A 25,125-nucleotide genomic window follows, 5' to 3' on the forward strand; every position below is an offset into this window, starting at 1 on the left:
TCTGAAATATATTCTTTTTAAATGTAAAAAAACCTACTTTTTCCCCTTTAAAAACAATACTTTTTTTTTGTTAAAGATTTATAATATTTTAAAACAGTAAACATGTCATGATAAATAATAAAACGAATCATTGACCTCTGCGGTCTTTGTTTGTTTAAAAAAAAAACAGATATCTTTGCAATTTAAAACAGCATCTTTGGATACTTTTTTTTCCTGCTGGAGAGTTGTATTTAAAAACAAAACAAAAAAAAACGTAAATAAAAAAATCTTACACCTTAGGAACAGTTTTACAGAAAATTTTGCAGTTTAAAACTGAATTTTTCAAACCACAGTATAGCTTGAAACTCATTTACTCATGAACTTTTATGACTTGTTGTAGTTAAAGTTAGTTCATGATTAGCACGTGCCTTAACTCATCATTAATTCATACCGTTTAGTTTATATAATATTTAGTGTTAAATGTTTAGTTTACATATTAATACATCATTATTTATGCCCTGTTATTGTAAAGTGTTAGCAGGGCGGTAATTGGGCTGGAAACTAACAAAATAATGAGGATCGGGGTGGGGGGACTACGGTAGTTTCTTGGAGCAAAAAACAAAACAGGAAGATGGCGGGAGATGGGTGTGAAATACGGGAGACTCGGGAAAAACGGTAGTGTTAGCAGGTATGGCTACAAGTCACTGGAAAATAATGTAAATGCTGCTCTCAGCCAGATATTATTTCTCAGAGTCACCACTAGATGGGGTCAGTATTTATCCAAATATAAACCAACCGGAGAGCAAGAACCTGTTGCTTTCAATTCAGAAGTTTTTGGTTGTTCCATAATTCTGTATATCCATGTATGACTAATTTTAGTTATGTGTTTTCACTTAATTTGACTGTTGTCATGTTTGTTTGCTGCTCCAGAATATGCAACACCATTATCCATTAATCAGTCTGATAAGTGCTTGTCTTGTAGGAGTTGAAAACAAGCGAAAGTTTGTTATGGGTGGAGAGCATCTTTATCATCAAGCCTAGATTAGACACACTGAATTACTCATATGTATATATAGCAGGTATCTTTATGATTCGTCTAATACAAATGAGTTTTATGGTCACTTGGTTTTGCGCTGTAAAACATGAAAGGAGGAGACACTGAGATAAAGCTCTGTTATAAAAAGCTCCATCGAAATACCACCATGAAAGACACTGGCCTGTTCTTTAGCTGTCGTTCTGGTCCAAATATTAAGGATGAATTTTCTCTGTCTTTCCACACTTGCTATTTTATGCAGGCTTGCTTCAAGTGCAGGTAAGTGTGGTCAATTATTATTAAAAATGTGACATTTACTGCTAAACATATTTGTGCAGAGTTTAGTGGCACATTGAGTCCATCCGTATAATTTTAGCTTTTAGTTTTAGGGTATTCATGAACATTTTTACTGTACACCTTAAAAGGCCTAGTCAAATTATGTTTCTGAGTACTAAATATTATTAATAATTGGTTTATGGGCTGTTTATATATTTATGAAAGTCTTAGAAAATAAGTTGTTGAATTAAATTTGAAAACAAAAAAGGATAAAGAAATGATAGACTTAAATGTATTTGAAGGTTGTAGTTGTCCTGTTGTCTTTTTAACTGAATGAGTCTGTAAGTTTTTATGCATCATATATTAAATCTATAAGTTTTAATAAAATACTTGTACAATGGGTTAACTTTTTTCTTTCTTTCAGAATGGTGTTATCAGACCCAAGTAACTTGCTCCAATCACTCATGCATAGGTGAGCATTGCATGTTTAAATGTTTTGTATTAAATTATTAGAACAAATGCTTTTTATGCTTTTGTGTTTATTTTTATACAATTATTTAATATTTAATAATTATTCAAAATATTATTGTTATCTTAAATATTAATAATAATTGCAGGTATTTACATTTATTAAAATATCATGCATTAAACTGATTGAAGAATCCTAAAAGAATCATCACATTTCTACAAAACTTATTAAGCAGCACAGCTGTTTTAAAACGTAATGATAATAATAAGAAATGTATTGTGTGCACAAAATGAGTGTATACCAAGTAATTTTTTTTGTAGTGAAGATAAACCGAACATTCTATTTCAGCATCGAATTAGAAAATGTACCTTTTGCATTTACTCTGAACATTCTAAAACGGCTACAACAAAAATAATCATCACAACAGTTTTCAAAGTAATAATAAAAAAATAAAAAAAATTGATGACATGAGCACAAAATTAGCATGATCAGAATCATTTTTTATGACATTAAAGTATTTCTGGAGTAATAGCTTTACCATCACAGGAATAAGTGACATTTTTTTAAAATATTAAAATAAATTTTTTATTGTAATATTCCCTAATTGTAAGAGTTTATTAACTAATAGAAATCTTTTAATCACTTTTTATACCATATTGTGTGTGACAAATATACTGTTTTACACAGGACCAGATGACTGGGCAACAGTAGCCGCAGCGTGTGGAAACAATAAACAGTCGCCAATTAACATTGTTACAAATAAAGCTTCTACAGACAGTCGACTGACCCCAGTACAGTTTACAGACTATCAAGAGAGACTCAATGCTGTGATTGTAAACAATGGACATACAGGTACGTTTTACTTTAGAACATGGAAAATAAATCCCATGGAGGAAAATTGAATTATTATTATTAACTGCATCTCATAAACACTGTTTTGTCATTTTAGTGCAAATTAACCTGCCGGACAGAGCAAAAATTAATGGAGCCAATTTAGGATCCACTTACAAAGCTCAGCAGCTTCACCTGCACTGGGGCAAGAATGGAGGACCTGGATCAGAGCATACCATTGATGGAGAGAAATTCCCTATGGAGGTATTAAGACCTGTTCAAAACAGGAACAATGACTATAAACATAATCATAAAGAAAATAAATTAGTGTCACTCCACGCAAGGCATGATATCATTCTGTTGATTAGAAGTGCACAGTACAGTTTGTTTGAATGCTCAAACATACTGTCCATCCTAAAATTGGTGGCACAGTGGGTAGCACTGTCACCTCACAGCAAGAAGGTTGCTGTTTCGAGCCCCCAGCTGGTTCCGTTGGCATTTCTATGTGGAGTTTGCATGTTTTCCCATGGGATTCATCTGGGTGCTCCGGTTTCCCCCACAGTCCAAAGACATGCGCTAAAGGTGAACTGGGTAAATTAAATTGTCCGTACTGTATGTGTGTATGTCCTTGTCCTCCAGGTTGGGGGTTAGGCATTGGGCTAACGACCCACCTTGTAAAAATTAGATCTTACGAAACACCAACATGGTGCGGCTAAATATTAACTTTGATATAAACAGCCCTGGGAGTAAGAAAGTGTCAAATGTTATAGTATTTTGAATCGAATACATCTGGTCTATTATTGCTGGTACAAATTGGAAATTCAAACCTTTATATTCTTCAGTAGCTAATGTTGCCCACAGCACATTTTAAGGTGGATTAGGATCCACAAATGACCGATTATCTCCGATTTGGTTATTCAGCGATTGTTTCTAGTACAATAATGACAACACGATGACATTATTCAATCAGCATACAAATAACATGACTTTACACTTTCCCTTTGCATGAAGCACATATGCCAAAATTCTTTTTTGCTTGCATATGATGCGTCAGTCTTTTTCATTAAAGGTTGTGGAGAACCAACATGAACAAGAGACCCTAAGATCTCTTGGACTTAAAGGGACATTTCACCCAAAACTGAACATTCTGTCATCATTTACTTCACTTGTCACAAACCTGTTTGATTTTCTTCTTATCAGTTGAATACAAGAAAAATTTTTAAAAAACAAATCCCATGGAAGTCATTGGTTACCAACATTCATGGAGGTTTTCAACGTTTTAAAAAATAATTTATTGGTTTCTGGTTTCTAACATGCTTCAAAATAATTATTTTGTTCTCAAATGAAAAAAGAAATGCATAAAAGATTTGAAAACACTTGAAGGTGAGTAAATCTTTAATTTTGGATGAACTATCCCTTTAATGTCCACCCTCACACATACAAATAAAGGTGTGCTTTTGCCAAGTACACAAAGTAGTGTGATTCTGGATAAACATCTATACTGATCCTGGAACATCTTTTTTGTTAAGAATGTAACCCATACCTAATCCCATAACTGTAAATATTCCCAAAATCAGAGGGGAATAGTAGTTGGATAACAATCATATAGAAGTACATAACCCTAGCTGTAAGCCTAAACTGAACATAAACTGTAAATGTATCCCTTTGTTCTTATTGGCTAATTGGAATGTTGCTCTAAAATCAATATAGATGTTAATCCAGCAATATGTCCTACTTGGTTAAATAACAATAACAATAGCCCTAGAAGTTGATAGAGGCAGACCACACTTATTATGAGAATAATAGTGTTTGTGTGAAACTTTTGGTGTCACTCACTTCTAGTTAGTTGTACAAAACAGACTTTTATGCTGCTTAATGCGACAAACTGGTTTTCTTATATTATTTTGACCCCTCGTCATAATCATAAACACAGTGTTTGTAGCCCAAATAATTGGAGCATTTTACTGCACCAGTTTACTTTTAGCAGCAAATTGTAAGTCTTGCAAATTCACTGAAGATAGTTTACTGATGCTATGCAAGATTGGGTTGATGTACAGTTTTTGTTGCGACTTTTCAATAAGGAACTCATGCTTTTTTCTTTTTTTAACCTTTAACAGCTTCACATTGTACATATAAAGGAAGAATACAACTCTTTAGAGCAGGCTGTGGGTGACTCTTCTGGAGTGGCTGTTCTTGGGTTTTTCTATGAGGTAACATGACAAATTGTTTTCATGTATAAATGTTTGTTATTTATAGATAATACAGTGGTGTGTGTTGTTTGTATCTGTCTTATCTTGCAGGAATCAGAAAATGCTAATAAAAATTATGACGCTATCATAAATTCTCTGACAAACATTACACATCCTGGTGAGATTTCCATCGTCTTTTTAAATCTATCTTCAAAGCTTTATTGCTTTAGTGTTATTATTTATTGCTTCTTGTTAAGGTCTTGTATGATGTATAACAGCGCTAAAGTCACTCAAGGTCACACTATCTCTAATATGGGAGGACACTTTCCTATAAGGCCATTTTAATGTTATTAGTCAAACAGACTATATTTAGAAAGTAAAAAAGGAATGCAATAACTTAGTAAAATGACTATTTCAGAAAGCAATGCAGCACTTGGAGCCATATCATTAGACATGCTCATTCCTAATGAAGACTTGGACAAGTACTTTCGCTACGAGGGCTCACTCACCACACCGGGATGTGCTGAAGCAGTGGTCTGGACCATTTTTGAGAAAACTATACCACTCAGCAAGGAACAGGTGATTTATTATATGTTTAAACAATTATAAAGTTCAAGTACAATAACTATGACAACTATACTAGTGTCCACATCAACATAATGATAAGATAAGGTTGTGTTGATTTTAAACAGTGCACTTCAGTAAAAGTACAGATACCCTAATAAAATATGACCCCAGTAAAAGTATAAAGCCCTCTTTTTCAATTTTAAGTACTAAAATAGTAGAATGCTATGTAATGTTTAATGTAGCACCAAAATTTGTTATATATATACTGTATATGAGCAAAAGTACATGAGTAGCAATGTGAATTGGCTGTATATTGCAGGTGTGTGTTGTCTTAGTTTCCCACCACTGCCGATATACAGCCATATCCCACTGCTACGAGTGTGATATTGTGTTTATACAACAGTTTGACGACATGATCACATATCTAAAAAAGAAAATCACGGACAGACTAAAAATCCTTTTGTATTAGGAACTACTTTGTTCCACCATTCATTCACATCTGCAGCAGAAACTGTTGCTCATTCACCAACATCTCTTTAGAGCTAGTATTTGTATGATTCTCCAGCGTAATGTCTAAAGTGATGACAAAACAGGTGATTTTGCTCATATTTTAAGATTAAAAGGCTGAACGGCATGAAATGCCAGTATTTCTCTGTTGTAATTGGATATCACAATAATTAACCCTGAAAAGCCAAAGCAAAGCACTACAGCACTACAACATACAAAAGAAAGAGATTGACTTAGTCACTTACCTGTCTTATAATGATTTGATCCGCTGTAGTTTGAAATTACGCTTTTTAAAGTTTTTTTCCTCTAAGGGCTTATTATGTGGTCTCTGTCACCATCTTGTGGTGGAACGTCAATTGTTTTTGCTCAGTGACAGGCTGATTGATGCTGATTTAAATAAGTCACTATCCTTATTAATAAACTGCATAGTTGCAATCTAAACCAGTGGTTCTCAAAGTGGGGGTCGGGACCCCCCCAGGGGTCGCGGGGCAATGAAGGGGGGGTCGTCTGGTGATTTCCAAAAATCTATTTATTGTTATTAAACCATAAGAATTAACATATTTTATCCATAACTATACTGGGAATAAAAATAGTCGTTTATAGTTACTATATACTATATAGTTACTATAGTAGCTTATAGTTACTAGTTCTATTGGATTGCGACCCCTGGGGTAATTACATTATATTAAAGGCAGCAAAAGCGTCAGATGCATTTTGATTTTATAACATCAGGTTATACTTTCTGGGACATTTAAAGCATTGACACAAATTTAATTGGTGTGTCTGCGTCATTGCATGCAAGGTTTCTGTATTTATAACCACCTCAGAGGATATTGGGGGTCGCGAGTCACTAGCATTGTTATTTTGGGGGTCGCTGGCTGAAAAGTTTGGGAACCCCTGATCTAAACAACTACATTCTTGCATAAAAAAGCCTCAAAAGTATATTATGATGTCCAACAGCTGCAATATTTGTCAAACTGAAGTAAGTTTATTAATCTGCTGTCACTATGTGGGTGAAGTAATACATAACTACTTGGGCTGTAGGAGTTCTGATATTGCAGAATATCACACCGCTATCAGCCAATCCGATTCGAGAACCAGACAGAACTGTTGTGTAAATATATGTAGTGTTTTTATTTATTTTTATATATATAGTCTTTTTATTTACTTTTTTGTCATCACTACATTGCACACATTGAATCATAATTATCAGATTGACGATTTAAGTGCGCAAAGAAGTGATTACAACTAAATAAAAACATATAGTATATACAGTTGAAGTCAGATTTATTAGCCCCCCTGAATCATTAGCCCTCTGTGTTTTTTTCTCCCAATTTCTGTTTAACGGAGAGATGTTTTTTTAACACATTTCTAAACATACTAGTTTTAATAACTCATTTCTAATAACTGCTTTATTTTATCTTTGTCATGATGACAGTACATAATAATTAACTAGAAATTTTTCAGGACACTTCTAAACAGCTGAAAATGACATTTAAAGGCTTACCTATGTTAATAAGTTATGCAGCTTAGGGTAATTAAACAAATTATTGTGTAACAGTGGTTTGTTTTGTAGACTATCAAAAATATAAATAGCTTATAGGGGCTGATAATATTGGCCTTAAAATTGATCTTAAAAAAAACTAAAACTGCTTTTATTCTAGCCAAAATAAAACAAATAAGACTTTCTCCAGAAAAAAATATTTATCAGACATACTGTGAAAATGTTCTTGCTCTGTTAAACATCATTTGGGAAATATAAAAAAAATCAAAGGGGGGCTAATAATTCTGACTTTAACTGTACATACATATGTATGTATGTACTTTATTTGTCAGTTATACAATGTAAAGAATGCATAACAGGACAAAAGTTTCAATATATAAAAATATACTTTTCATTTAATAAATCCCAAAAAACCTACTTTAGTAAATTACATTTCAAGCACTCAAGCTGAGAGGATCTCCAGTTTCTGAATCAGTTTGCAAATTCAATGAATCACTTACTAAAACTTACTCAAACAGATCATTTGAATCAGTTTGTTAACTACAGACTCGCTTTGAATGGATCATTTGAATCAGTGAGTTTGTGGCTGCGTCCCAAACCGCCTACTACTCAGTAGGTACTGAATTTGAATTTAAACATACTACTCAGCCGTTAGAAAAGTACGTTCTATACAGTATGAATGTGAGAGGTATGAATGGAATTCGGACGTACTACATCCGCCATTTTGTCATAGTCACGTGACGTACCTGTGTAATTTGCGTCGCTTTACTCCCATTCATGAGTTCCCTCGCGGTGCATCATGGGATAGCGCAGCATGCATGGGATGCGCACTCCAGAATCTCGCCGGAAGTAGTAAGTCATCCGGGTACTTCTCGCATACTGTTTTTCGAATTCTATGAATTCGGACATACTACTTGGCTCACATACTGATTTTAGCGTACTATATAGTATGGAAGTATGCATTTTCGGACGCAGCCTGTGACTCTGGAACATCCAGGTGTAACACGGGGAGTGACACAGACAACTGAAGTAGGATCCATGTGCAGGTTTATTCAGAGTCAGGCAAGCAATAGTCAACACAGGTGCAAACAGATGTATAGAGGCAGTCCAGAATCGTAGTCAAATAACAGGCGAGAGGTCGTAAGGCAGGTGGCAGACTAAGACAAAAAGGCTAAAGTCAAAACACAGGAAAACAAGACTAGGAAACGCTAGGGATTGCTGACGTGAAACTGATGTTTCGACACAGTGTCGAGATCCCCAAGTGCAAGTGTTTCGAAACACTGCACTGAAGCATGATCCGAAACAACCAAGTCACATGACTAAAGTGTTTCGAAACACCTGGTCACGTGACTGAAGTGATTCAAAGCATCGATCAGCCTAGAAGCATTTCGAGACCTGGCAAATCTGCATTTGACTGCCATGGTCAGGAATTACTCCTAACTTATGTGGCCTAGTGGACTGTGTGTGTGCATGCTGTTACTATGCTTCGAATGACTTTTGGGTTCAAATCGCGACTTGTACAAATACTCCGAAATCATGGTTTTATGTATTTTATCATGTTTCTGTTTTGTGAAGCCTAAATAGGATACAGCTGCAGTTGCGCCATCAATTTAGCATCATTTTTGTAACACTGTAAAACTAGAATTAATATTTTTACAGTACTGTGATGGTTGGGTTTTGGGTAGACGTTAATAAAATACAATAAATGAGAAATTTAATGAATAATATAAATAATTCTTGATAACTTCAGGCCACAGTGTCTGATCTAGCAACAACCCTGTTTTAAGACCAAAACAAGACATATTTATTCACAAAGTGCTTATTCAGTTGTCAGATCAATGTTAAAACAAAACGATACAAGAACAAAGCATTACCAACTGGTGTTACATTTCAAAATAGCTATATCAGGCTGGACTCGAAACCACTATCTGCATGGTAGTCAGACACCTCCACTAAATTACTTAAAGGGCCATGAAACCCCCTCGTTTCAGCAGTGTGTTTTCACACCTCTACTTTGGAAAAAGTCAGAAAAGTGGGCGTGTCCAGCTCTGTTTAGGGGGGAGTGTCGGAGGAAGAAAAGCGGCTTGGTATGGGAGTGTCTATTTGGGCGCGCTGAATTTCAGAGTCAAACACACAACCACAGCGGACAATGTGACTGTGTTTACATGGACATCTGTAGTCGAATTATTTGCCAAATTATTAAATGGTGGACTTTAACTGCAGTTTGGCTCTTTCATTCAGGGAATTCATTCATGTCCCTCCCGACAAACGTGATATTTGATTCGAGGCGCTGCTCTAAGCGTGTATTTTTCATGCAATGTTTGATACCGCACGGCGAATGAGAGAAAAAAAATCTCAGCATTTCCCGGAAACTTAGATGCACACGGCAGGTAGCGTCAGAAAGCCGCGTGTGTTATTCCGGTCACAAAATCCAACACGAGGTTATAGTTTGGTTGTAACTGTTAGTGCTAACTATTGCACTCGGTGCAATAGTTTGTTTGATACGAATAAAATACGAACTGAATAAACAAAGAGCACAGGTCGCTCACTTACCAAATCTGTAGAGACAGGACAATCACCAGCAACTAGAGCCGCGTCTTTATTTAGAGGAGACTACAAGCGAATCTGGATCTCAGCGTTTGCATATGAGAACAGCTCTCAGGTAAACAATAATCCTCCTTAGACACGTAAGTTATTGTTGTCGCGCGTCGCGTACACTGTTAATCCACGCGTGAGTCTGCGCTCTCACAAAGAGAAAATGAAAACGAAACTTAACTGCAGCAAACTATAAAAGCAACACTTCACGCTTGTTTTGCCAACACACCGTGGCGTCTTTGCCGTCTACACTGTGACAGTAATGAATATTAATGAAGTTGCACAATAAAGCGCGCTGATTGGTTTGAACCAAGCCTTACTCATGCATTAATGCAACACACTGTAAGACGTAATAAGACTCACTCTGGCACAGACGCCCAGTCTGCACACTGGAATACACGCTATTATGTAATGACCATGACGCAGCTTCAAAAATTAGTTTCAAACAGGAAGTACGAATTTGCTTGAAATAACGCAAAAACAACCAATTTACACTTTTTAGTGAAATATAGGTGTCCTAATAGTGTTTTTAGCAGTGTGGGACACATATACGACTGTCAACACCTCAAAAAATGTGTTTTGGTGTTTTGTGACCCTTTAAAGGATAAACCCCTACAAAGTGGGGTTTAATACCTCAATTTGCTCAACTGTTCTTTGCTGAAGCTGTTTCTGTGCAATACATTAAAAAAAGACCACTAGGTGTCACTGTAGAGTGGGGTTTCGAAACGTTTCGAAGCTTTGACACATTTGCTTCGACTGTTTCAGGGTTTCATAAAGCCTCGCTTTGCCCGCCACTAGGAAACACATTGTAATGTCACTATACAGATGAACAAGACTCAGCAATGGTGTTTGTGTTTGAGCAGTATTTATGGTTCATGAATCAGTCCTTGAGCAGCTTCAGCTGTGCGAGTGTAATCAGTGGAGACTTGGAGCAGGTGTGTGTGTGTTTGTGTGTGTGTGTGTGTGGCATGACTGAATATGTAGTCCATTAACAAGCAGATTTGTAGTTCTATGAGTGTGAATGTTTTCTAGCGACCTCTGGTGGTTAGAGATCGCTGTGATCATGACACCAGGCAAGTCTGTGGAGTTCACAGTTGAATTGCTCTGTATAATTTGTCAACTGGTCAACAATCAGGTCAACTGACAAGATTCAGCTTGTTCATGATTCAGAATATATTTCATGTCTCTCAACAAATGAGGATTTCTGTTGATGATAATTTTTTTATGAAATGATTTCTATGATGAACTCTAATAAACTACATATACTTACAAAATAACTTTGATAAGTGCAGAAAAATGTGCACTGCATTTCTGTCATCTGCTTCTTTAAATCCTTAAGGTGGTTTGCCCTGTTCAAGTGCTGTTCATAATAGTTGTGGTGTGGACATTGCTATTTGTTGACATTTATCTTTATAATGTGTTGTCATTATGGTTATTGTCTTTGGTGTGAATTGCTCTGAATACCATCTTATCTTTGTCTTGCAGCTTTCTGCATTTTCAAACTTGACGTTTTCAGACGGTGCGGCCATGGTAAACACATTCCGACCCATTCAGCTGCGTTTCGATCGTCCGGTGTATTATTCGAGGAGTTACATCTTTCATGTTAGCACTATCTTATTGGTCAGCTCTGTTTTCACATCCCTCTGTGTTCTCACGGTCTGATTTATGCTTATCTGTTCAGAAAGTTATTTATCGCTCATCAATAATTCAAAAAAAATCGGAGTTTATTTATTGCAAGTCGTTCAGCCATGTGTGCCTTCAACAGCCCTAAGCACTGAAAAAACTACTAGGACTTACTTTTAGACACTTTTCACTATTAATTACAATGAAATGGCAAGTAATAACCAAATAAACATGGTATTTTAAGGCAGAGATAATTTCTTGTAAGGAGTGCTTGCAATTTCACAAGTTTAGGGTTTTAAAAGTTACATATAACTATTGTAACATCTGTATATAATGTAGTATAATTCCAATTATTTAGTTTTGTATGTCAATTGTTTCTGCAAAATTTCTCCCAATTACAAGAAGGCAAAAGAAAAAAAAAGACTATCTTTTTACTCTCTTTGTGGAAGGTAAAAATTACCAGGTGAAAGTGAGAGTACATAGAGGAACATGGTTACATTTTAATGTGTGACAGGCAATGCTTCATAACTGTGGTTGTTTGGGTAAATGAATGATTATAATTACTGTACTGTGTAGCTAACCGTTCAGTCTAAACTGTAACACAATAAAACAACAAACAAGCAAAAAAAAATATGAACAAATAAATGGTCTAATTGTTTTTTTTTTTACTATACTATGAATAATTAAGCCTATAAAACAGTCTGAACACGTTCTACTTAGATTTTATTGCACCTGTTATGGTTATATGGCATAAAACAGAAGTGCTTTGTCATTGGGCAGATTCTTAGAAAATAGATGATTCATTGACAGACCATAGTTGAGTGACTGAATGTGGGTGCTACTGACAACCGGCGACAACCATAAGAAGAGCTGAGAAATAAAAAGTAAAAATGTATTTATAATTAAAAAAATAATAAAATTACTGAAACTACACACAACAGCCTGAGCAAAATGCTCATTTTAGATGAACATTTCAGACGGCAAGTTTGGGGTCAGTTTTTTTCTTTTTTTAACGAAAAAACTTCTGTTCATCAAGCCGGCATTTATTAAATGTAAAAATATTGTTAAATTGTTACATATTTGTTTAATAAATATTGATTTATTATTTATTGTATGTATTTTCAAATGAAATTATTAATCCAGTCATTATTGTTTTTAAAACTATGACCATTAATAATAATAACATTAATAACTAATATTAGAGTGATTTCTCCCAGTGTTTGCATGGGTTTCCTCCTGGTGCTCTGGTTTCCGACATAAGTCCAAAGACATGTGGTATAGGTAAATTGGGTAGACTACATTTCTTGTAGTGTATAAGTGTGTAAAGATGTTTCTCAGTGATGGGTTGCAGCTGGAAGGGCATCCGCTGCGTAAAACATATGCTGGATAAGTTGGCGATTCATTCCGCTGTGGTGAGCCCAGATTAATGAAGGGACTAAGCCGAAAATAAAATGAATGATGAATTAGAGTGATTTCTGAAGAATCATGTGACTGGAGCAATCAAGCTGAAAATTCATCTTTTAAATCACTGAAATCACAAATTTAAATCACATATTTTACAATATGTACTGTGTGTATCATTAAATAAATGCAGCTTTGGTGGGCATAATAAGCTTATTTTAAAAACGTTTAAAAATCCTACTAACCCCAAACTTTTAAATCATAAATTTATATATATACAGTTTTTATATAAAAACATCATACATACATACATATATATATATATATGTCTAGAAAAAAACAAGCATGTAAATTCATTGGGGTTTAACAATGCATAAAAAAATCAATACAGTTTCCTTTAATTTGCATTTAAATGAGGTTATAGCACATCTGTTACACACTTTTGAGCTTATATGTAAATTATTATAAATAAACTTTAATATTAGATCAAATGTGATTTTAAATTATTTGAAATGTAGTCTGGGACAAAGTGCAAGCTAATATTCCTAAAGCAATATCAAAATTAGCATTTTAGAATAAGTATCAATGGCAGTTTTGGCTTCAGGAGTATTGTGTAAGCGTCTGATGAGGTCAGTACTGTCCACCCATGTTCAGAAATAACCAAATAATCATACACGCACCAGCTGTACCTAAATTTGATGAAATGGTTTTTATAGTTTGTGTCCACACCTTTATATCACTCAAAAACTGCATATCATATTGTGCGTCTGAGAGGACTGAAAAAGTTTATGTAACTGCCTTGTGGTTGAAGAACTTTGGACCTGGCAACCCTGTGATCACTGCACAGCCCACAGTTAGATGTCCAGTGCTTGATCTAGACTTGAGAGAGAATAGTTAGCAACATGGATCGCTGGAAAGGCAGAGTTGCTCTTGTCACTGGAGCTTCAGTAGGAATAGGAGCTGCAATCGCAAAAGCTCTTGTCCAGCATGGCATGAAGGTTGTCGGATGTGCCAGAAATGTGGAGCAAATAGAGGTACAGTACAAGCGAACAACAGCTTTAGCCTGGTTTGCTACTGGATACACATTAATCGCGTGTTCTTTTGCAGAAACTGGCGGCTGAATGTGTCAGTGGCGGACTCAGCGGTGCTCTGTTTCCATATAAATGTGATCTTTCAGTAGAGGATGAAGTTTTGTCCATGTTCTCCTGGATTAAGGCTCAACATAAGGGTGTTGATGTGTGCATTAATAATGCTGGTTTAGCTCTGCCAGAGCCTCTGTTGAACGGCAAAACCAGCGGCTGGAGGACTATGATGAACGTAAGTAAATTAATTGCGTGGTGATTTGAAACGACACAGCCAGCAGTTCGTTTTGGCGAATCGGTTTTGAATTATAGTTTAATTGAGTGAGCCGGTTCAACCGAGTCAGTGATTCAGTGACGTCAGCACGTTCTTTTTATCCCATCTTTTTAATACATGGAGGTCTTCCTTTTATTTTAAAATGTTATTATCTATCTAATATATTGCCAATTGCACTGTGAAAAAGAACCCACCAGGTTCTTCTTTCTTGGAAATTGTGTTATTCCCACACTTTCTCACTACATAAATGAAAAACTCTGATATTGGAATTAGACACAAATCTATTTTTCTATCATCGTGGTTTAACAGAATTGTAATTAGGATTCTTTCAATTTTTGATAAGTCTGGCAACTTCTTGTCTTATGAACAATTTATGTCTGATAATAATTTTCCATTACCTTTTAAAGAATTTAATGCTGTGCAAAAAAGCAATTTCTGCAGGCCTAATTCAAATTAGTCTATTTGACAACAATGTAATAATAAACATATTCAACAAATTTTCCCAAATAAAAGGTATAATGTCTCTAAGGGCAAATTTAACTGGGCATTTTTCATTGACCTAATAGACTGAAAAAAAGCCTGGCTTTTATCTCATCAGTGCTGCATTTTCAATAAAACACAAGAGGTTAATTTTAAAACTCTTCATAATATATATCCAATGAATAGTATTTTGGCAAAGTACATGGAGGTTGATAGTACATGCTCATTTTGTAAAACTGAAGATGAAACCCTGATTCACATATATTTTCAGTGTGAAAACACAAAAAGTTTTTAAAGTAGCAGCTTATATCTCCATATAGGTAATTACATCGCTTCTTCCAGACCCTTTCAACTACAAGACATTATGTGTTGCTATAAAGTTAAAACTGCCATATCAGACAACTTCATTATTATCTTTTTTATTTTGTATGGAAAATATTTTATTCACAGCATTCTCCAATGCGCAGCCTTCTTTTTTACATTTTGTTAATAGAAATTGATGTTTTTATTAAATCTCTTAGACTGGATAAAAACAATAAAAGTGATAGGTTCTTGGATTATTATGATAATTATTTTATAAATATCACAGAGACATAAGTCCTTTTTTCCTCTTGCTGTATTTGTGTTATTTATGTATTTGTTTAATGTTTTTTCTTTTTTTTCTTTTGTTTCTCTTTTATTATATTGTTTCATATATGTTTATAATATTATTTAACCTGATCTGTTATAATATTATCATTGTTACTATCATTGTCTTTTTTGTGTAAGATTGGATTTTGTTTGTTTGTTATTGAAGTCAATAAAAAAAAATGTAAAAAAAATATTTTTTAATGCATAAACGAATAACAGAACAACGCAGTAATATATAAGTATATTGTCTTGATAAGCAAAACAAATTAAAATATAAAATAATACCCAAAAATAAAATTTAAATATTACAAATAATGCTAGGTCTTGCTAACTAACAATAACTTCCATGTGTCAAACATATACACAGCTTTTACAGCCTTTTACAGTTTGTACTCCCTGTAGCCCATCTTTTTTATGCGAGAAAGACACAAAATTAAGAGAAAAAAAGTGTCACATAAATAAAACCCTGCAAATAATACAAGTTTAAAAGATTTACACCAAGAACGAGTTTTTATGCAGTATAATTATTAGATTATTTTAAGAGTTTAGGTATAAATGAAAATCCTTTCTGAAAATAAATAAGCAAGGGTGTTTTTTTGAAAATGAACATTTATGGATGTAACATGTTGTCAGAAAGAGCAATAGCTGTGACCCTTTTTATTATTAATGTCAGGGTAACAAAAACTGCATCATAAAAATGTGTTGCAGTTTTACAGAGAGGTAAAGCATCAAATAAACACATACAAGACACAAATTAACTAAAGAACAAACAACAGATAATATAAAAGACGTCAGCAGGTTCTCTCTGACCTAACAATGTTACTCTTGCTGTGTTTTGGCTTTAGGTAATTATTATAATTGCATTAAAGAGCATAAAGTTTGCTGCCGTGATTTAGCTTATAAATCGTTAATACCCAAATATGTTTAGAATTTAGGTGGATGGTTCCAATTTTCAATAATTAGCCTAAACGGAGCAGCTCATTTATTAAATTGATAAAACCCATTTAAAACCCATTTTTAACCCATTTAATCCCAAATTTGTATAGAAAATTCACAAATACTTCACACCTCCCTTGTTTGTTTTTAGTTACCTATTGGTCAAAAGTGTGACCTTTAACGCACTAGCAGGAAGTATCTAAACTCATCTGGTCAAGTGACATGGAAACAATTTTATCAAAAAAATCTATTTTTTATTCAAGTGAAAGTTGAATTCCTTGCCCAAAGTCAACAACAACATTTGTAGAGCTTCCAGAAAAATGAACTTATTAGAGAACTACTCACAGCATCAGAGATTACATAGTGTAGGTTCTGCATTTAGTTTGAAACTTTGTTTCTGCTAATAAAGGGATGTTCAAATGTTTAGTCAAATTTCAATTTGGAAGTACAACAAAGGTGACAGTTACACCCCATTTATTTGTTACTTGTACACAATAATTGCTCTGAATTCCCATTAATCACTTAGCTATTTTGTATTGTACGTTGTGAAGTATTCCGACTAAAAAGTTACTTTGTTTAGGTGAATGTAATTGGCCTGGCAGTGTGCACCCGTGAGGCTTACCAGTCCATGAAAGAAAGAAATATTGATGATGGCCATATCATTAATATTAACAGGTACAGGAGTGTTCATGTTTTTATGCCTGTATTCACATTTCAGCCAGGCAACAATGTTATTCAATATTATTAAATATTATCTTATGTTTTAGTATGTCTGGGCATCGGGTTGTAAACAGTGCCTATACACACTTCTACACCGCTACTAAATACGCAGTGACTGCTCTCACCGAAGGTTTGAGGCAAGAGTTACGAGAGGCCAAAACCCACATACGTGCCACAGTAAGAGCAGATTGAAGAACACATTGTGATTATTTTATATGTAATAATTTATTTGGTACTAAGAGCGCTTTTTCTTTAACAGAGTATATCCCCTGGTTTAGTGGAGACAGAATTTGCCTACAGACTCTTTAGTGAAAACCAAGACAAGGCTTCTGCCACCTACAAAAGTATAAAGGTATGAACAAATTGCCTTTATACAACCTGTTGTACTTCATTGTGTGCTCCTTTTAATGATGAACACCTTCATGTCCAGTGCCTGCAGCCAGATGATCTAGCAAATGCAGTGGTTTATGTCCTAAGCGCTCCTCCTCATGTTCAAGTAAGCATTAATCAATAGAGATAAGATGTGTTTGTTGACATGGTTTGATATCAGCTGCTATAAAACGTCTATGTGGAAACACAATTGAATTATTTCATTTTTTTTCCTTCTTCATCTCCAGATTGGTGACATTCAGATGAGACCTGTGGAACAGCTGACATAACCAGATACAGTGTTCAGATTTCCTGCCTTATTAATCGTCCTGAAAGCTGTTAGATGGTTTAATCTTGTAACACATTTTAAATGTAGAGCTGACAGAAACAATATCCTCGTGAATGATCTTTTTCACTCCAAATCTTATGAAATGCAAGAACACTTTTGTGACTGACTATGAAATTTCATTAATTTATTTTGTTTTCGGCTTTGTCCCTGTATTAATCTGGGGTCACCACAGCAGAATGAACCTCCAACTTATTCAGTACATTTTTTTTTTTTTACACAGCGGATGCCCTTCCAGCTGAAACCCATCACTGGGGAATATCCATACAAACTCATACACTATGGACAATTTAGCCTACCAAATGCATGTCTTTGGATTCGTGGCGGAAATCGGAGCATCCGAATGAAATCCAATTGAACACGGGAGAACATGCAAACTCAACACAGAAACGCCAACTGACCCAACCGAGGCTTGAACCAGCGACCTTCTTGCTGTGATGCGAACGTGCTACCCACTGCATCGCCCACCATGAAATTGACATTTTATTATTATTTTAGTGATTTTCATTAATTGTATTATACAATTTTTATATACAATATGTAAAATTATTCTTGGTGCAACAATTAAATCATCAGTAATTTGCCAAATGCAGAGTAAGTGCAATTTATTTTAATTGAATTTTATTATTTACAGACAAACTTCAATGTTTGTAGAAAAGCGTACTGTCTTACACTTACATCAGCTCTTCTGAGCTCTAATATTTTCAAGAGGTATAGTTTTTCCATTTTGACTAATTTTAAGGACATCAAAGTTGGATCAGCCTGTAGTATGTTTTTCCACTTGGAAAACTCCACATCCAGACCTCAATGGGTAAAATGAGATTTTCATTGATCTTTTTTGTAGTTAGCGCATTCATCCTCTGATCATGCATTGTTAGTATGGTTGTTTATTAAGCTTACAATGGCTAACGTGGATGAGACAGAGGGAATCTGTGAGTAAACATGACTGATTGTAATGAGATGCGTTTTGGTCAACCAGATCACAGGTAAATCAGACATTCCTGTTCAAATCTGGCATTTAAATAGGGTTAAAGTCTTTAGTCCATATCAGACCATGGTGTAGGCTACTGTACTTCTCTGATCTTTCAATCTAATACCGTGAGGGGGAAAAAAAAGATTTGTCAAGATTTGTACAGTTAGTAGTAAAGCAATTAAATACTTTATAAATATGTTATGCATACCGTAATAAAGAAAGCTGGCTGTTTGGCATTGTTTTCTTTAGCCTATAAATACACAGTGTGCTATGATAGACATAGTACCGAATTCTGTTCTCTATGATTTATGAATTCAGATGACAACCCCCAACCCCCCCCCCCCCCCCCCCCCCCCCCGACCTGAAATCTACATTTTTAAAAATCTAAATTTTATTTGATAATGCCTGTACCTCTGAAAGTTGGACACTCAGGATTCTGAACTCTGAACTTCTGAACTGAGTGTCATATTTTCCAGCTTGATTTGTGATTATTTTCACAGCAAACCTCGTGTCCATAAACCCCTTGGTAATTCCACTATAAAGAAATGAGTAATATATATCCATCACATCATGTTAACTCATCCCTGAATATCATAAAACACTTAAATAAATAGTGAAAACTTTCACAGGTCGGTTTTGGCCTGTTAACCCCTCCAAGACTCATGTACACCACTTTTATGATTTGTGAAAACTTTACAGGTCAGTTTTGGCCTGTTAACCCTTTTCACACTCCAGTTTTCACAAAGAATAAAAGTAATATATTCAGGGAAGGGTTAACTGGACAGAACTGATCTGTAAAAGTTTTTACAAATCATAAATGCAGTTTACATAAGTCTAGGAAAAGGTAACTTGCAAAAATTGATCTGTGAATGTTTTTACAAATAACCAAAGCAATATATTGTAATTAAGGAAGGGTTAACTCAGAGCTTCTGGTAGTACCTAGAATAGCAAAGTCGAGTAAAGGAGGTCGAGCCTTCTTATTTATGGCTCCTAAACTCTGGAATAGCCTTCCTGATAATGTGTGAGGTTCAGACACACTCTTGCAGTTCAAACTTGATCAAAGACATATGTTTTTAGTAAAGCAAACATCACATAGCGGTATGATGCATAAATTTGCTCCACACAGGTTTCGCACCTCGTTTATTGACACTATGAACAGCAGTTACGCTAATTATTCTCTTTATTCTCTATTTTCACCTGAGGATATACTCATCCCGAGGCCCTCAAAGATTATGCAGCGCCAATGATGTGATACTAGTCCAGCGATGAGATGATCCCAAGGTTTCTATAATACTGTACCAGGCTGTATCCTGAGCAGCTGCTGCGGTGGACATGGAGTAGTGGAGAGCATGAGACTGCAGCTCTGCACAAAGCGTTTGGCCATAGGAGAAATAGTCAAGCCCAACTGAGTCTGGTTTCTCTCAAGGTTTTTTAATTCTTCACTTTTGCCAATTGGTGATTTTTCCTTGCCCCTGTTGCCACTAGCTTGCATGGTTCGGGACCTGTAGAGCTGCGCATCGATGGATTTGCTCCTCAGTGTTTGGACTCTCAGTATTGAATATTAAACCACACTGAACTGAGCTAAACTGAAATTAAACTTTAAAAACTGGACTGACACTGTTTCAATTCATTATAATATTCTATGATTCTATTCACAATCTACATTGTAAAAGCGCTACACAAATAAAGGTGAATTGAATTGAATTAACTGACCAAAACTGATTTCTTAAAGTTTTCACAAATTATAAAAGTATTATGTTCAGGGAAGGGTTAACTGACTCAACCTGATCTGTGAATGATTTCACAAATCATAAAAGGGATTTACATGAGTTTGGGAAGGGTTAACATGGCCAAAACTGATCTGTGAAAGTTTTCACAAATCATAAAAGTAATATATTGTGTTCAGGGAAGGGTTAACTGTTCGAAAAAAATCTGTGAAAGGTTTCACAAATAATAGAATTGTTGTACTAGAGTCTGGGAAAGATTGACTGGTCAAAACAGATTTGTGAATGTTTTCATAAATAATAAAAGCAATGTATTATATTCAGAGAAGGTTTAGCTATCCTGTTTAAAAGATGTTAAACGGGATGGAGCGCCTATATTTCTCAATTATTTACAGTGGACTTAACAAGGGGTTTATGGACAAGGTTTGCTGTGAAAAATTTCACAAATCAAGCTGGACAAAATGACACTGCACCCAGAACCCTGAGCATTGGAGTTGACCTAATGTAGGGAGAGAGTTAACCTACCGGCTCTTTAGTCAAACCCCCCAAAAATGGCTGCTGGCATCTATAAAAGTACACTGAATAAAATTGTCTTCAAAATTCTTTCAAATTATTTATATGGGTTGAATTTAAACAAACAAATAAAATTTAGTAATGTTCAATTTAATTTGTTTGTTTAAATTCAGCCCAAATAAAAAGTGATTTCAAGGAATATATATATTTTTATTATTATTTTTTTTGTGTGTGTAGAGCTATGGACAAATCCTGTATCTCATGTTTTTAATGATTTTATGTTTGAGCTTACCTTTTTCATATTTAAAGTTTAATTTACAGTGCCTGCATAGGCAGATGAAATTGTAAACACTTTTGGGTAGAATTGATTTGCAATGTGAACTTTTTCCTTTTATTTTAGATTGGTGAGATTCAGATAAGGCCCGGGGAGGAGCTGACATGAACAGGATCAAGCATCTCTGACAGCTTAATCACCTCAAATGGATTATATAATGTTACAGAGCAAACCACAGGAATGTACCTTTTTTACACTACAAATCTAAATGAACAGATCAGTTAGAACAGGATCAAACATCTCTAACATAAAGTCTTTAAATATGATAAAAGTCTGCAAATTATCAAAGATTACAGGCATGTCCAATGTTATTGTATGTTATGTTGTAAAGTTAATGGCAAAGTCTCTCATATTTAAAATGTTTTCTTTAAGAACAGAAACCTGTCTAATGGCGATATTAAGTGGCTGAAATGATTTGAGAAAATATGCTTGTGTTAACAAGTACAGTTTTAATTTAACTCTTGATTGGGTAAAGGACCATATGGTAACTTTATTTTTGCCTTGCAAACTTGGTTTTATGGTAGGCACGTATGATTTATATTCTTAAAGTCCCCAAGAAATCAAAACTAACCATATGATTTTGTAAACTCACATTGCTTTGTAATGAACAATTCATCTGGCTTGTCGTAAAGCAAAACAAAATGTTTGCCCTTCTAATCTTTACTTGAAATCTGAAAGTGCACTTCCTGATTGTTTTCAGTTACTTTATCAGATTACCTGATTTTGAGGTAATGGACATGGCTAATGCTGCTCCAACTGTTAGTTTTAACAACAAACAAGAATGGTGTGCAGGAGGTTTCTGTTAGTTTGTAATAACTCTTTTATAACCCTTTCCTGATCTTTCTGAATAAAATGCCCAGTGGTGTAAAGTAACTAATTACAAATACTCAAATGACTGTAATTGAGCAGTTTTCCTCAGGAATTGTTATTTACTAAGTAGTTTTAAAAATGTCTACTTTTATTTTCCCTTGAGTCAATTTTTAGTGCTGTATCGGTACTTCTACTCCACTACTTTCCTTCAACCTGCAGTCACTACTTTATTTTTTCCTGTCTATGGGTAATAGAAAAATCAGTCCTGTGATTCCTGTCAAATCCCACATAGAAGTAAATCTCATCAAAATGAACTACCTCAAAACATGGGTGATTTATAATTGCAGCAAACTGTTTGGAAGCTTTAGAAGTGTCCAAGAAGATGTCAAAAATCTTTACTCGCATTGACCCAGAAACTGTTTATTTCATGTCACTGATGAGAAGATGACCGATGTTTACTGTATGATGAAATGCCCTTAAACACCCAGCAGGCATGAGACGTCAACATGACGTCAGATTGACATTTTACCCCAACGTTGTGGGTACATTGCATTTTTATGGAAAAAAAAATCAGGTTGACATCAGAACTCAATGTCGGACCATTGTCAATGTCGTCCAACCTAAAACCTACCAAATATAAATGTTTAGTGACGTTACAGCTTGACATTGTGTGAACATTACCACTATGACATCTATCAGACATTGGATTTTGGTTGCCATACCTGATGAATAAATGACAGCATCTGACATCAACATGACGTTGGTGTAAGATGTTGACATCGGATTTTGGTCACTTACTAATGTAAGGTCCAGCCAGTTAGTACAATGATGGTGTGTACTGGTGGATGAAGGTTCACTGCATGTTTGGTCTTTCCAGTGCACAGTGTTGATTTATACAAATCTCTTAAGCACAAGCATATCAGTCTTGGTCACTAAACAGTGGCGATTGACTGCTATCCTAAAAAGGCAGAACCCTACTTACTCAGATTAGGATATTTTTTTATGCGGTCCCCATATAGCTGCTATCTCCTAAATCAAACAGAGCTATTTAGTCATATTATGATCATTACCATATAATTAAGCAGACTAGTCGTACTTAAACTATTAATAACTTTAAGTTATCATTATACTATCCAAATAGTATTATAAGTTTAAAAGATGAAGGTCTATCCTCTTAGATACACTTTTACAGTCTAAATACATGCATTAATGCCAATGTGTTAGTCGGAGCTCTAAGAACATCATATAGCGTGCCACGTTGCTCCGTTTACTGTGGTTTAGTCCGTTAACCTGTACAGGGGCTTGTGGTGCTATGGACTTAAGGTAATCTACCCGACATCACAGCCTAAATCTAACCTAATATTAACATCTTTAGAAGTTGTGTGCCTGCTGGGCAATAACTCGATACACTACAGAACGTTTACACACACACGCACAAATTACATGTAAACGGATCAGCTTTTGACAGTGTAATACTCAACACTTACTACTCTTGAGTACTTTTGAAAGGCTACATTTTACACATATTTTGAGTAATATTTATGACACATAATTTTACTTTACTTGCACTACATTTTTAGCCAAGTAATGGTACTTTTGGGTGACGCAGGGGCGCAGTAGGTAGTGCTGTCGCCTCACAGCAAGAAGGTCGCTGGTTCGAGCCTCAGCTGGGTCAGTTGTCGTTTCTGTGGGGAGTTTGCATGTTCTTCCTGCGTTCGCGTGGGTTTCATCTGGGTGCTCCGGTGTCCCCCACAGTCCAAATACATGCAGTACAGGTAAATTGGCTAGGCTAAATTGTCCTTAGTGTATGAGTGTGAATGAGTGTGTATGGTTGTTTCCCAAAAATGGGTTGCGGCTGGAAGGGCATACGCTGTGTAAAAACGTGCTGGATAAGTTTGCGATTCATTCTCCTGTGGCGACCCCAGATTAATAAAGGGACTGAGCCGAAAAGAAAAAATGAATGAATGAATGAATGGTCCTTTTCTTGTGTATGATTTTTTAGTACTCTTTCCACCACTGAAAATGCCTACTTTACGTCCATTCAGCCCATAGTAGAAAAACAAGCCATGCCCACTGTTTGCTCATTTAAAATTTTATTTCTTTAGGAACTGCGTCACATTACGAAAAGAATAACAATCCCGAATGAAAAGCTGTATTATATCTAGCATGTCTTCAGTTGTGTAGCAAGCAAAACTTGTCATAATGTGCAATATTTCACGCATTCAATGATTGCTGATCTCACTCTTTCACACGCTGTGTCATAAAGCGAATACTGTCATGCTTAGTGGTTGGCCAGCAGTGTGCAGGAATTACACTTACTGTATTACTAAGTCATACTTATATTCTATTTGGGACAGAATATTTACATGTGCAGTAGTATGGTAAACAATATAGGGAGGGCATCACAGGTTATCATTGTTCAGAAATAAACCAATGTGAATATAAAACCAACTTCACCTCAGTAAACCAGGCTAGGAGGAACAGCGCTATTTACAGATTTTTTGTTAAACTGAAAAAAAACTACATTATCGATGCTGTAAAAGGTCCATTATAAAAACTGAAAATAGTCTCATTAATTTTTCGTCAGATTTCAATGGCTGAACAACACTTCTGTGCACATAAACCATTCGCAACACCTCAAATCTAGCTTTGTGTGACAAATAGTTTTAAAACATAACATTACCTGTCTAAAAGAAATACTTTAGGCATGGTGTCATCCTTCCTCCAGCATGCAATTGATTTAGGATTTTAAAAGGTTTTGATTGAGCATTTGTGGATCAAGCAAGTGGGTCCAAACATTTATGAGTTTCTTTTTTCTGCTGCACAAAAGACTATTTTTTAAGAAAGCTGAAAATAGCCATTGACTTTCATAGTAGGATAAACAAATAGTAAAGTCGGTGGTTACCGCTTTCTAGAGTAAATGTCTTCTTTTGTGTTTGGCAGAGGAAATAAAACTCAAA

The 25,125-nt window shown here is 35.1% G+C and overlaps 2 protein-coding genes and 1 long non-coding RNA gene across 3 annotated transcripts in view; all 3 read left to right on the forward strand.

Annotated features, from left to right (window-relative positions):
- Positions 1-25,125, forward strand: part of LOC137487733 (uncharacterized) — a 753,637-nt gene that overhangs the window by 141,445 nt on the left and 587,067 nt on the right. The window lies entirely within an intron of this gene.
- ca4b (carbonic anhydrase 4b) lies at positions 1,202-12,204 on the forward strand. The gene is given in 8 exon segments (NM_001166211.1): positions 1,202-1,291; positions 1,713-1,760; positions 2,445-2,609; positions 2,707-2,852; positions 4,706-4,798; positions 4,889-4,955; positions 5,196-5,356; positions 11,436-12,204. Coding segments are annotated over 8 exon segments (915 nt in total). The 5' UTR covers positions 1,202-1,233; the 3' UTR covers positions 11,613-12,204.
- Positions 13,839-18,396, forward strand: dhrs11b.1 (dehydrogenase/reductase 11b, tandem duplicate 1). The gene is given in 7 exon segments (NM_001002143.2): positions 13,839-14,008; positions 14,082-14,291; positions 16,957-17,051; positions 17,144-17,273; positions 17,356-17,448; positions 17,527-17,592; positions 17,714-18,396. Coding segments are annotated over 7 exon segments (768 nt in total). The 5' UTR covers positions 13,839-13,876; the 3' UTR covers positions 17,756-18,396.

Source organism: Danio rerio, chromosome 15, assembly GCF_052040795.2.
Source record: "Danio rerio strain M-AB ecotype USA chromosome 15, GRCz13ab, whole genome shotgun sequence".
Lineage (NCBI taxonomy): Eukaryota > Metazoa > Chordata > Actinopteri > Cypriniformes > Danionidae > Danio > Danio rerio.